The sequence below is a fragment of the Schistocerca americana genome, chromosome 4 (genome assembly GCF_021461395.2).
Source record: "Schistocerca americana isolate TAMUIC-IGC-003095 chromosome 4, iqSchAmer2.1, whole genome shotgun sequence".
NCBI lineage: Eukaryota > Metazoa > Arthropoda > Insecta > Orthoptera > Acrididae > Schistocerca > Schistocerca americana.
Window position 1 is genome coordinate 81,898,595 of NC_060122.1, and position 12,571 is coordinate 81,911,165.

At 40.5% G+C, this 12,571-nt stretch overlaps 1 protein-coding gene across 1 annotated transcript in view; it reads right to left on the reverse strand.

The window, feature by feature from the left end:
- The window catches only part of LOC124613274 (zwei Ig domain protein zig-8-like), a 433,383-nt gene extending 421,207 nt beyond the window's left edge, over positions 1–12,176 (reverse strand). Inside the window, exon 1 of the mRNA XM_047141967.1 lies at positions 12,065–12,176. Within this exon, the coding sequence (XP_046997923.1) occupies positions 12,065–12,176 (112 nt within the window). The remainder of the gene's footprint in view (positions 1–12,064) is intronic.
- Positions 12,177–12,571: the final 395 nt, after the last annotated feature.

Below are 12,571 nucleotides of genomic sequence, written 5' to 3' on the forward strand. Positions count from 1 at the left end.
GGTAAATAGAAAACAAGCCTGATGTTTTGCGATATTATTTTCATTTAGTCACGAACAAGCATCCGGCTTCTTAGGGCAGCTTCAGGAGACAACGGAATGACGCAGATACAACGAAGTGCAATTTACAAAGATATTATTTACACAGAAGATATTTTTTGTATCTTCCTCGGAAATATAATAATGGGAGATAGCGCTACATACATATGAGGTACATTGCAATGATGACTGCGCCGCCATTTTAGATACCCCTAAATATTAGACGACTACTATTTAGGACTGCTTCTTCTGGTTAATTTCTGTGGTGTGCACGCAACAGTTGTTTTAAATGTAAAATGTTACAATGCTGTTGTGAATAATACTGTTACAGGAAGGCACTGTCACACGTTTCTCTGGTCTCAAATCATATTTGATTCAGTAGTAAAACACATTTGATCTTGTTAAGGTAACTTTCATTTCGTTAACGCTGACGAAAGTAATGTGCAATCCACGCCTTCGTCCTGAAAATGCTGAGAACAGAGTCTTTCAATTTGTACTGACAGTGAATCTTACGTCAAATGACAGAAATAAAACCACAACAATAAAAGTTAACAACACAATTAAAAATCGTGAATATGAAACAAAATATCGGTTGAAAGAGTCAATTCTCGAATGAAATGTGACTCGTTTACACTTTAGAATACGATCAGAATGATTAGCATCCTCGTAAATGACCCGAGCATATTTCATGAGAACACTTCTGTAAGAAGCTAATTTTTGGTGCAAGGAACATGGTGGGTCGTCGACTTCATATCTGTGACGTCATGAAAACCCGTATTTCACCTCCATGATATCTTCTGTGTAAAAACGTCCTGTGTAAGTCACATCATTATATCTGTCTTTGTGTCATTCAGTTGTCACCTGAAGATGGCCTAAGAAGCCGAAAACCGTTTTGTGACCAAACAGATATAATTTTGTAGAACAACAGGAATTGTTTCCTATCTAATATTATAAAAAAGTATTTTGCCGATTATGCCATTACGACTGACGTCAACTCTCGCCTTCTTTTAACGCTAAACATCCCATTGAATGAAACCATTGAGATAATAGAAAAACGTCTCAGGAGTAACAAAATAATTGTGTGAGAAGTAATATCGTTATTATAAATGCTAGAATAAGCCTAATATTTAATTATCTTATACTACGTAGGAAAGTGTAATTTTTAAAAGAAATGATCCAGGACTGAGCAACTGGCTTCCTGGAACATCATCTAGGAACATAGTACAAAAGTTTAAGAAAGAAAAATCGAACATTACGCATTAAATAATATACTAGAAAGAAAAAAAAGATGCGTCAATTACAAAATACTGCTAAGACGAAATCTGTGTTGTGGCTGAAATGTTTAGCACGCAATATCCGATTATTAAATTTACAGTGCTGTATAGTCATATGCTCTTCTTAGACACGACGACAACAAAGAAGAATGGGAAGCTTAAGTTTCGTATGTACAGGAAACCGATATTTTTCTAATGTCGTTATTCAGGTTGTAAAAAATTTGAATGTTAAAAATATATTAAACTTAGTGTAAAGTAATGAAAGTTAACAGCCTCAGATAACAGCAGTCGTTATTCTGTGATCGACGAATTATTTATAAAAACGAAACAGAAAAAGAACGATAGAGCAACTCTTGCATATCATTACGAAATTAAGATCATCGTGAAAATGTAAAGTGGTAAATCATGCGTCAAAGTTGCTAATTGGTTTCGGAAATCTACTGTAGGGCTTTCTTTAAGGACGAACAACACGTTGAAATCAAGATTGCGTCATAACATAACAGCAAAATGAAGAATATATGTAAAAGGGTTTAGAATGTTAGGGCTATATGAAGTCTGAAATAATACAAGAAGGTGTCACACACTCGGAACAGCAACCATTTGTGAAGAATATATGAGAAATTTTGCACTACGAACAAAAGGACATTTCAGCCTGCAGGGAGATAGTTCAAAATGTTCAAATGTGTGTGAATTCCTAGGGGTCCAAACTGCTTAGCTCATCGGTCCCTAGACTTACACACTACTTAAACTAACGTCTGCTAAGAACAACACACACACCCATGCCCGAGGGAGGACTTTAACCCCCGGCGGGAGGGACCGCGCAGTCCGTGACATGACGCCTCAAACCGCGCGACCACTCCGCGAGGCGGGGAGATAGTCAAATTTATGCAGATGCAAAGAACAAGGAGGAAGCAATATTCAACAAGAATTTTCTTTTCCAAAGTTTAATAAGATTTAAATAACCAGTACCATATATTTGTGAACCTAGTTCTCAGGTACCTAAAAATGCTTACTTTTGTAGTAATTAATATTGTAATTATAGTATTACTGTAACTAAAACATTCTGTTCCTCAAAAATTCTCGTGGCAGACGCGAGACTATAAAAATTGGCGTTGCGCACCACATTGAGAGGCTGTATTTAGCTTTCATCCTGCAAACAAACTATGCAAGTCAATCTGTGATTAAATCTTCAAATTTAGCATGTCACTCATGTGGAGATGTTTTCCGTTTGTCTTACCTGTCTGTAGAATCTGTGTCGTTCAACAGCTGATCTAATGGTAATAAATGACGGAAGTAGTGAAGGAATATGTTTTCGTCATCACATCACACTCCCGACCTAAGGCAATCAGCAGGATAAAAGAGAGAAAGAAAAGAAAATCACAGTTTCTAATTATTTCTTTCCGGTGATGTTTAGTAGCGCAATAATAGTGAATATTTATGCCGACAAACCTGCTTACTTGTTGTGACGTTTAACTATATAGACTACTGACTGAATTAGACTATTACAAGCTGTTTCGCTGAAATGCGAGTCAACGAACTATTCGCTGCCTATCGTTTATTCTAACGACAATTTGTATTATCTTTACGTTCCAAAATGATAAATATTGCTCTTTGTTTTATGAAGGTTAGTAACAGCTGCTTCACGATATTGTGAAGGACGAAGAACATCACACAGACTGTTGCAGACCCCCAGCACAAATGCATCTTTAAGAGTAAAAGTCTCAACCATCTGTCGACGACCATATGACAGAATTAACTAAAGTAAATTGGCTACAATAGTTGACAACAATAGTGCAGAAAAATAAATATTCCACTGCAGATAAGAGTCAAAAGCAGAAATCGACATTACGTGCATGACACAGAGCCCGCCGGTCATAAATAATAATGTAATCGCGTTCTGTGTCTCTGTCTCCATTTGGGCGACGTCTGTTACACGTTTCAATACGACCTGGGTGTGGCGGGCTGGAACCGCGGGGTGGTGGTGTGGAGGTGGAGGAGTGTTGTCGGAAGTAACTCTGTGCGCAGTAATTAGCCTGAAACGAGCGAAGACCTGGTGACTTCGACTCTCTAGGTAGCGTTATTACCTCGTAACCCGAAGTCACCGATTACTGTCCAACCTCAGGCGTGGCTGTTGGTCTTACGTGTGCCGGAACTACGTGCATCTTGAATAGACAAATAAACGAAAGGTGTAAGTTAGCATACACGAGCAGTGAACTGATACCATTGAAGAGCACAATCTAAAAATCCAGTGAACGCTGAGATACGGTAGTGATGAACCGGCTCTTTGTTGAAGCACCCAGTCAACAATTAAAAATTAAAATCCATTCTTACTTGTAGCAATGAGTCAATTTAATCGTGTTGTTGGCCGTATGAAAGATAAACGGTGACTTTTAGCTGTAAGTCAACTTTTGGTGGGCTATGATGGGACGAGGTTACGTGTTGGCTCTGGGCCACATTTAGTCTATCAGCTCCATTACTGTGAATACTGCACAAACACTATCGCACAAGGTAACTATCGGTCGGAGTTGTACACACAATAAAGGTGCACAAACGGCATATCCTTCATTGGTTGAAGAAGGAACTCCGTTCCACATCCAATACGTTGCTGGCAAGAAGAAAATGTTAGTGTATTCTAACGCCTATGGCTGTTTTAAATCTTACGGCCAAACGAAAATTGGTACTTCCATTTATTTATATGAGATACATTACATTTGTTCATGTTGAGGGTCAAGTTCCAGTCCGTTCGTTTATCGTCAACTTCTACAAGTCTTGCTGCATTTCGCTACTTTTTTATGGAGTGGCACATTCCCCAAAAACAACAGCATCATCTGCGAACTGTCTCATCCAGCTTCAACGTTATCTGCCACGAGATCTACTATGATGTCCTCCAATCACCAATAAAGTTCAACGCAGTACGTTGGTACCCGTTCATTAGTTGTTAGCTGTGACCTTGTTGAGAAAATCCTCGTCCGACGTGTTGCCCACTGCTACTCGTCTGTCTGGGACACTTACCACATTACTTAGCACAGAATAGCCTAAGCTTCGTGTTCGCTGCCGGTACGCTTAGAAATCGTCACTACGTCGTGGGGATGATATCCCAATTCCAGTAGGCAAACGAACGGTTGCGCGTCGAAAAGAGGTTTACAGTTAAATTACGGAAATCCAAAAGAGTCGAGTACGTATATTATATCCCCGGAGATAGGACGATACCGGTAACAGGAGAGAAACTGGTCCCTTTGCGTACGCTGGCCGAAACTCATTCTCATCTATTACCATTTGCTGAGATAACGGGATGGGGTAAATGAAAGTAGTGGGGGTATGTACCCTCTGCCACACGCAGTGTGTCGGCTTGACGTGGATAAATGTTGATGTAAAGTTTGAAAGTCTTCATTGTAATGATTGCACTGCCGTAAAAACTTGCTTATGACGAATGGAGTACCTAACGACAGACTAGACAAAGGAAAAGGCCCAAGACATTCTATTTATTGCAATTTTAGCCAATATTGCCACAGCTGCTATAAGTTTGTGAAATGAACGCCATGAAATATCAGACTGTACAGGTTAGTGGCTGTCTGCCGATAGAAAAGTGCTGTTGGCACATGTCTTTTCCAAAGGGCAACAGGTAAGGACGGTCATTATAAACGGAATGTTCTTGTCACTAGGCCGACCTACAGTAGTTTGTTCTACTATGCCCGACGCTGCAACAGGGGCAATAGGAAATATGCAAAAACGTTTCAAGAGAAAGATGACATTCCCAAGTTCATTGGGGGATGTTGTTGTACCTAGAGGATAGTGTACCTTTGGACACATGATGTTTCCCAGTAGACGTTACTATCTAATGAGTGATTTGAAAATCACATGAAGAAATGCGCATTACAAACTGCCATAAACAGTTTCCGGAATTTTGTATTGTTTTTATTGTTATGAAAGATAATGTCGCGTTTTTTCATCATTTGAAAATGCGATGAATTCCATACATGTCATTGCAGCATAATATATTTAAGTTATTGGGAGGAAACTTTTAGTTCTTCTGTTTCAGAATTTTATGATGAGTAAAATGTCAGTATTTTTAAACCCAGTTGCACAATGTGTGCTTAATTTCGCCACACCAAGTCCAAAGTCCATTGAAATGGAAGATGGGCCTCTACCATTGATCAAGTGATACAAATGAACTGAGATTTTTTATTGTCTTAACAATTTCCCTATCTGGAAAATGGAAATTTGTCTTTGTTGCCAGCAGCTTCTATCTCAAGAAGTTTGTTAACTTGTAATTGGTTTTCTGATAATACTTCCTATTAATTTAATATTACTTACTGATTATTGGTAATAAAAATATTTTAACACATGAACTGCTAAATAATGGGTTGACAAGATTTTCTCGTTTGTAACCCTTTTGAGTTTGAGCAGAATATTTGTTACTATGTAAAGACCATGTTGCACCTCAGAACAATTACTGACATTTGCAAACCCTTACTTTTGCAGAGTTAATTTTGTAAATTCGGAAAAAAGACTTCAGCACACATAAAGTGGATGCTGTCATTTCAAAATGGAGTAACAAAATGTATTAAACTTCTGTTACAGCTGTAACTAGAGGTGAAAGTCTGAAAAATTCCTAGGCACAACACCCTTCCCTAATGATTCTGTCATATCACAAGAATAGTGCATTCACAATATTTTAGATTCTTGTCTCTTTACGATACCTGAACTAAATGATTTTTATTCTGTTTTTGAAAATAATGATTTCAGGTGCAAACAAAATAAAACTTCCATGAACTCTGTGCGGCAGCATTCGTATGAGGACGGTTGCGTGAATTACGAAGCAAAAAGCGAATTTACTGGTAGGGGTCATTTTATAAGCATATTTTTCGATGCGTCTTTTATTACTGTCATTGGGGGAATGCCACACGTAGGTATCAGACCACCGAATCAGTAACGAAACTGTCGCTATTTGGACAGTATACGCAAACTGCAGTTGGGCTATTGTCTCAAGTTACTATCCTGTCTTTCACCATTACAGTGTACGCATCAGCTGCACCGTTACCGTGATTACCAATTGGCTAAAATCATGTCACACGAAATAAATGGAATAAATAATACAAACAGAAATAATTATTCGTAGTTCCTCAGTAACTAGGAGAAGTTTACCGTCATGTAATAATCCACATCCGGAATTGCTCATATTACATAAAAAATGACCAGTTTCGACATGAATGAAATTTCACATTACAATACAGATTCCTACCGCGGTTATAACGGAACAGAGGTTATCGGACGGTAATAAACGATATGAGACGGAAAATGAAATACTTTAGTGTCCAGTCGACGTCAGTAGTACGAAGGACGGTTTGCTAAGTACCACACGGACTTCCAGTAAGAGGAAAAATTTACTGAAATTAGCCATTCGGAAAGTTATTTCATGGTGACTCATCTACTACAATGCCAGAAATCCCAGTCGCACCTCAGAAAACATCATAGGACCATTATTGAATACGTCACATATCAGTGATATCACATATAGCGATACGTGTAATCTTTGTCCGCTAGCAGATGTCACGGATACAAGATAACGACTATAGCAATATTCACTCGAGCCTGCATTGATTGTCAACAGAGGAAACTACAAATTAATGTTGGAAAAACTATATATGTGTGCTTCACTAGCCATCAAGCTGAAATTGGTCACCACAACGTTAATGAACCCAGAGTGGAGTCAAGTGAGCGCCATATATCGATGTATGGATGTGAAATGGATAGATCACTTGGACGAAGTTCTATGCAGGTTACTATGAATCTAAGAGTTTGTGAGTGGAAGAGATTGATTACAATATAATTGTAGAGACGATGTTGATATACGAGGAGGTCTCCTCGCTCAGTGGCTTTAGGAAGATACAGGATGATTTAGACAAAATTTGTGGTTCGTATGATGAATGGCAGTTTGCTCTAAACTAAAGTTAATGTAGATAAATAGAAAATTCAGCCACATAATATTCGAATAAGGCATTAGTAGTGTGTTGCTCGGCACAGTCACGTCGATTAAATATCTAGGCGTAACGCTTCAAAGCGAGAGAAATGCAACGAGCGCGTGAGGACGGTAGAAGAAAAGGCAGTTGGTGCGCTTTGGGTTATTGTCAGAATTGTAGAAAACTGTAGCTCATCTGCAAAAGAGACCGCGTATCGAACAATAGTGTAATACGTTCTAGAATGCTGATCGAGTGTTTGGGATCCCAACCAAGTCGAATTAAAGGCCGACACAGAAGCAATTCAGAGGCGTGCTGCACGCAGGTATTACGGAGATACTTCGAGAACTCAAATGGGAATCCCCAGAGGGAAGAAGACGTTCATTTCCCCAAACATTACAGACCCGACATTATAAGCTCGCTGCAGAACTTTTCTAGTGCCGCCAACGTACATTTCGCTTAAGGACCACGAAAGTAAGAGAAATCAAGGCTCGTACAGAGGAACATACAGGAAATTACTAATAGTGGTACAAGTTACTCTCCGCCATGCACTATACAGTGGCTTGCACAGTATGTAGACGTAGATGTACACGAGGCAGCGTCTGTGACTCGTAGAAAATAGGCGAAATAAGTCAAATATTCCGCCTAAGTCAACGTCAGAAGTCCCAGTAACACGTTTCCAGAACGGAAATGAGATGGAACGGTAAAGAAAGCTAAAATTTATAAGCAATCATTCTTTTAGTGTTCCACTCGTGGTTGGAGTGTGTTACAAACGTAATGTATGTTATAATATGAATATAGTCAGTCATGTACTTTGTAATAATTCTCATCACATACAAGGTGCTCTGAAAATCACGTTACTGACTCTACGAATTGTAGAGGGGAGTGAGTACGTAACATATATTGAATACGAACCCACGTCCGGAATCGTTCTATGACGGTTTTATTTCAAATGTTTAACTCGTTCACTTCCGCCTGAGGAACTTCATTAGGCGTGACTCAATAAAGTTATTAGGTGACAATCCGAAAAGAAGCGCAATGAAACTTCGATTTAGCATTTGAGTACGTTTGTTTGAATTAACACTCAATCATTACGTTCTCTAAGTACAGAATGTTTGGTTATTTTTTGTTTTGGAATAATGTTTTAGTGTTAATATGAACAAATGTGCTTAAGTGATAAACGATTGTTTCATTATGTTTCTTTTCGAATTGTTACCTAGTAACTGTATTGCGTCGCTCGTTATTCAATTCCTCAAGCAGAAGTGGATGCATTGCTGGATCTGCATTGAAACCTGTCGTAGAACGGAAACGGCACTTTTCTGCACGTGGGTTCCCACTCAAAATATTATGTACTCACTTCCCTCTGCAAATCCTAGAAGTTTGTAATGGAAAATCCCTAACATTCTGTAGATCACCATTGTCAAACAGAACAGTTGTACTATTCAAACTGAAAGAACTGATGTCAATAGCTGGAGAGTGAAGCAGCTACGAGAAATTTATCTCCACACAACTGGCTACCCCCATCTCTGAAGCTTAGCAAAGGATTCGGGTGTAATCCCCGATACTGTGAGCGATGTTCCTCGTTCCGAAGGACTGAGAGGGGATGCATTCACCGTCCTGGGACCAAATTATGAGCTACGTGAATGAGAAGACGTAGCAATCCCATGGCCTACAAAACCGACAACAGCCGGGAATGCGGCCTGTTGACCCCACGGCGTCCCCAAAACCGCACGCAATTGACGTCATATAGCATAGGGCGTCACGGCAGCCGGTCGAAATTGCGTTGTTATCGGGGCCAAATTGCAGAATTAACAAGCCGTTACACACTTTTCCAGGGCATTCGGTGGAGAGGTGAATTAATTTAGGAAGAAGCGCTTGTTTTAGATTACATAGAGGTCAGAAGGGCTTTTATCGCTAAGGGATCTGCTCTCTGTGTTTCCCCTGCTGCTGCACCAAATCGCTGAGTAATATTCGTCGCAGTGTAAATACCGGCGGCTACGAAGTCCTCACCAGTGAATAGTTATGAAACGCAACGGAATGATGCACCGTGACTCCTTGAATATAACTTTGTTACTTCTGTCTGACTTCACATCCACGATTTTATTTCACACTGCGCCACATCCTGACTTAATTAAGTTAAAATACTGCGGGCATAATCCAGTCGACGACCTCAAATGAACGTGATACGGCCGTGCGTTTTCTCCATATGTTCCAGCAATAATTCGCATTCCGGAATGGCCTTCGACGGTTGTTGCGATGATGACGCAGTAGAGGTTAGAGAAGTGGTTTTCTGATCGTCGTGGGCCGTCGTCGACAAAACAAATTCCAAAATTTACAAAAGTATCTGTTTACTAACAATATGTGGAAATGCCGTGTCATAGCTGAAGTACCTTTATTATATTTTGCTGTAATTGTATATGAAGTACAGTAGCCTTCTTTCTGGAGGTCAACATAGAATTACAGTTTTCAAATTCAGATTCACTTTCACGCTGCCTGCAGCCTAGACGTATTTAAAAGTCTGTCAGACGCTGACATACCTTTTCTTCTAGCCCCAGTTACATCCTTCCTAAAGCAAAACATGTTTTGAAAAAAAGAACTCTAAATCATGTGTAACGATCCAATTCTCACATAATTTTTTCAGATGAAGATATCTTTCTAAAAGAAATTGACGCAGAATAAATTCGCATAAATTCGCATAATCAACAGTAACTAAAGACTAACAATGAAACCCACGTAAGCTTAAAAGCAGAAAAAAATTAAAATTTCTTGACATTTTTTCCACAGCGTATAACTCATAAAGCTTAATGATATGGAAATAACACGATAATATAAGGCAATTTTCATGCGTGGAGTACCATAGAACTGTTTTCAGTTATCGACCCCATGAGAGCAAAGAAAGAAATTAAGAGGAGACAACAAGAAAATAAGAGCGTGAAAGAACTATTCATTCCTTATCGTACCTGTAGCTATTATAGAAAAGGTTCCAGCCATTAAGAAGTGTGTTGCGAGGACTACGGTTAAAATGTAAAAGAATATATGGATGCTGTGTGTAACGAATATGATTTATACCACAGCAAGTTGCAACCTGTCCTCACGGCCTATTCGACTGCTATATCAAGAAATCGCCGACGCTCGTAACTACAGAATCGTACAAGATGCTCTGATGTGATAATGAACGTTCTTGTGGATGATGTAAAACTTTTGTGTGTGTGGGTAGGAACCTAAAAATCGCTGGCACTAACGAGATACCAGCGCTTTTAACACACTTGCGCAAATGTCATATCTCTTTCAAATGTCTGTCTAAGAAAGCTCATTTCTGGATTATTTTTTCTACAATTTCATTAATGCCGACTAAACTAGGATACAGACGATAATAGACACTATGCATCACAGAATAGGTCGCTATGAGCATATATTCTAATTGTTGTAACTGTGGTCACTTGTTGAAATATTTTAGTAACTCGATTCACGTAAGGTCTTTGCAGCTAATTATCCAGAATCGCATTATGAGTTGGTATTATAGTACGACATGTTGTAATACCACCGCTCTAAAAACGGACTAATATTATGATATCTAAGTTGTCCAAATATGGAATTTTCGTGGGTCGCGAATTATAGAAAAAAAGAAACGTATTAGAAACCGTACATTTTATAAATGTATGAGTTTACAGAAAGAATAGTGCTAGTTATACACTTCTAGCGCCGATGATCCAGCTGTCATAGAACTTAAATAATAAATCCTTATACGTTACAGATTAACACTTACGAATCATAATAGCACAACCAGGCAATACAATTTTCAGTTACGGCGAATTGACTTAATTAACAATGGTAGGTACCGTGTTACTAGCTCTACAGGAATAGAGACAAAATAATACTATGATACAATTTTGCAATAAAAAAACATCGTTGCAAAAAATGAAGTCAATTCCCGGAAATAAATTAATTTGAAGAATTCGTGAGACCAAAGTAAGTACAGCTCTCTTTTTTGCTTCTCCTCGCTAGAACTAGAACGTATTGAAAGAAAATGGAGTTTTAGAAACAATAATTCACTGATGGCAAAAGAAAACATTATTTAGAAAAGTTAAAAAATTGTAAAGTAAACACGAATGAACGTTGGTTGAGTATGTACATTTCGACGTTCGCTTGACTCTCCCACGTAACTTTTATTACACTACAACTATAACAGTTGTGAAAACATATTGGTGGCGAGGTAATGATACATGTGATACATCCCATTTCAGCGAACGACTGTAAGTATTGAGCAAAGTTCGTCGTGACTAAAGAGCTAACCCGAACAGTTTTCGTGTTAGTATAATCTTCCGCAGCATTCATTTCCTCAATAACGACAACAGTGGACAAGTAAATCGTGATGACAAGACACGCAACTTCACGATGAATCGGCCAAGACAGTTCACTTATCGAAATGGAGAGATGTTTTGTATGAGATATGTAAGTACCGAATAGAGAATTCCACATTTCTAACAATTCTGTTGACTTTACTCTGTTACTTAGGATCACTAGAAGAATTACGTATAGGGAAATTTGAGATGACAACACACACAAGTCCATAACACGGCTGAAAAGAGTATTCACAGACATCCTAAAAGTGCAAAGTAAGAACGCTCTAGCGCTTGTGTAAGAATCCGCGAGAGGTGAGTACACTAGAGAGGCTCCTTTGGCTGCGTCGGCGCGATATCTAGGGACGTGGTCGGCAGGCGCCAGGGCGCACCAGCTGACGACCACAGAGGGCCACTGACACTCGCCGACACGGACTGAGGCTGAGGGGTGGCTGACCTGTTCGCAGCGCCAGCAGCAGCAGGAAGAGCAGCGTGCCGCCGCCCCTGGCCACGGCGCCGCCGCCTCCGGCCGCGCCTCCGCCTCCGCCTCCGCCTCCGGGGGCGGCCATGTCTGCAGCTGTCGGTCCGGCGGCGGCCGTCGCGCGACTGCCGGCGCTCCGGTCCCGGGTGCTCCGGCCGCGCAGCGCGCGCCGCCCCTCCGCCCCCACCGCCTCCGCCCAGCCGGCCGCTCAATACCGAGTGGGCCACGCCGCGGCACAGACGCTCTGGGGGCGCCGCCACCGCCGCGGCCGCCGCCGCCGCCGCCACCGCTGCCGCCTCCAGCGAGAGCTGCCGCCACCGCCCCCGGCTCGCGGCTTTTTAATTACGGAGCTTTGGCGCCGGCTGCAGTTAATGGAAACGGGCCACCAGCTGCCCGGCCTGCCGCTAACGAGCACTGACGATGAGTGACGGAGGTTGCGAAACACTACCCGCGCACCGTTTGTTGACGCCGTATCGCTGCTGT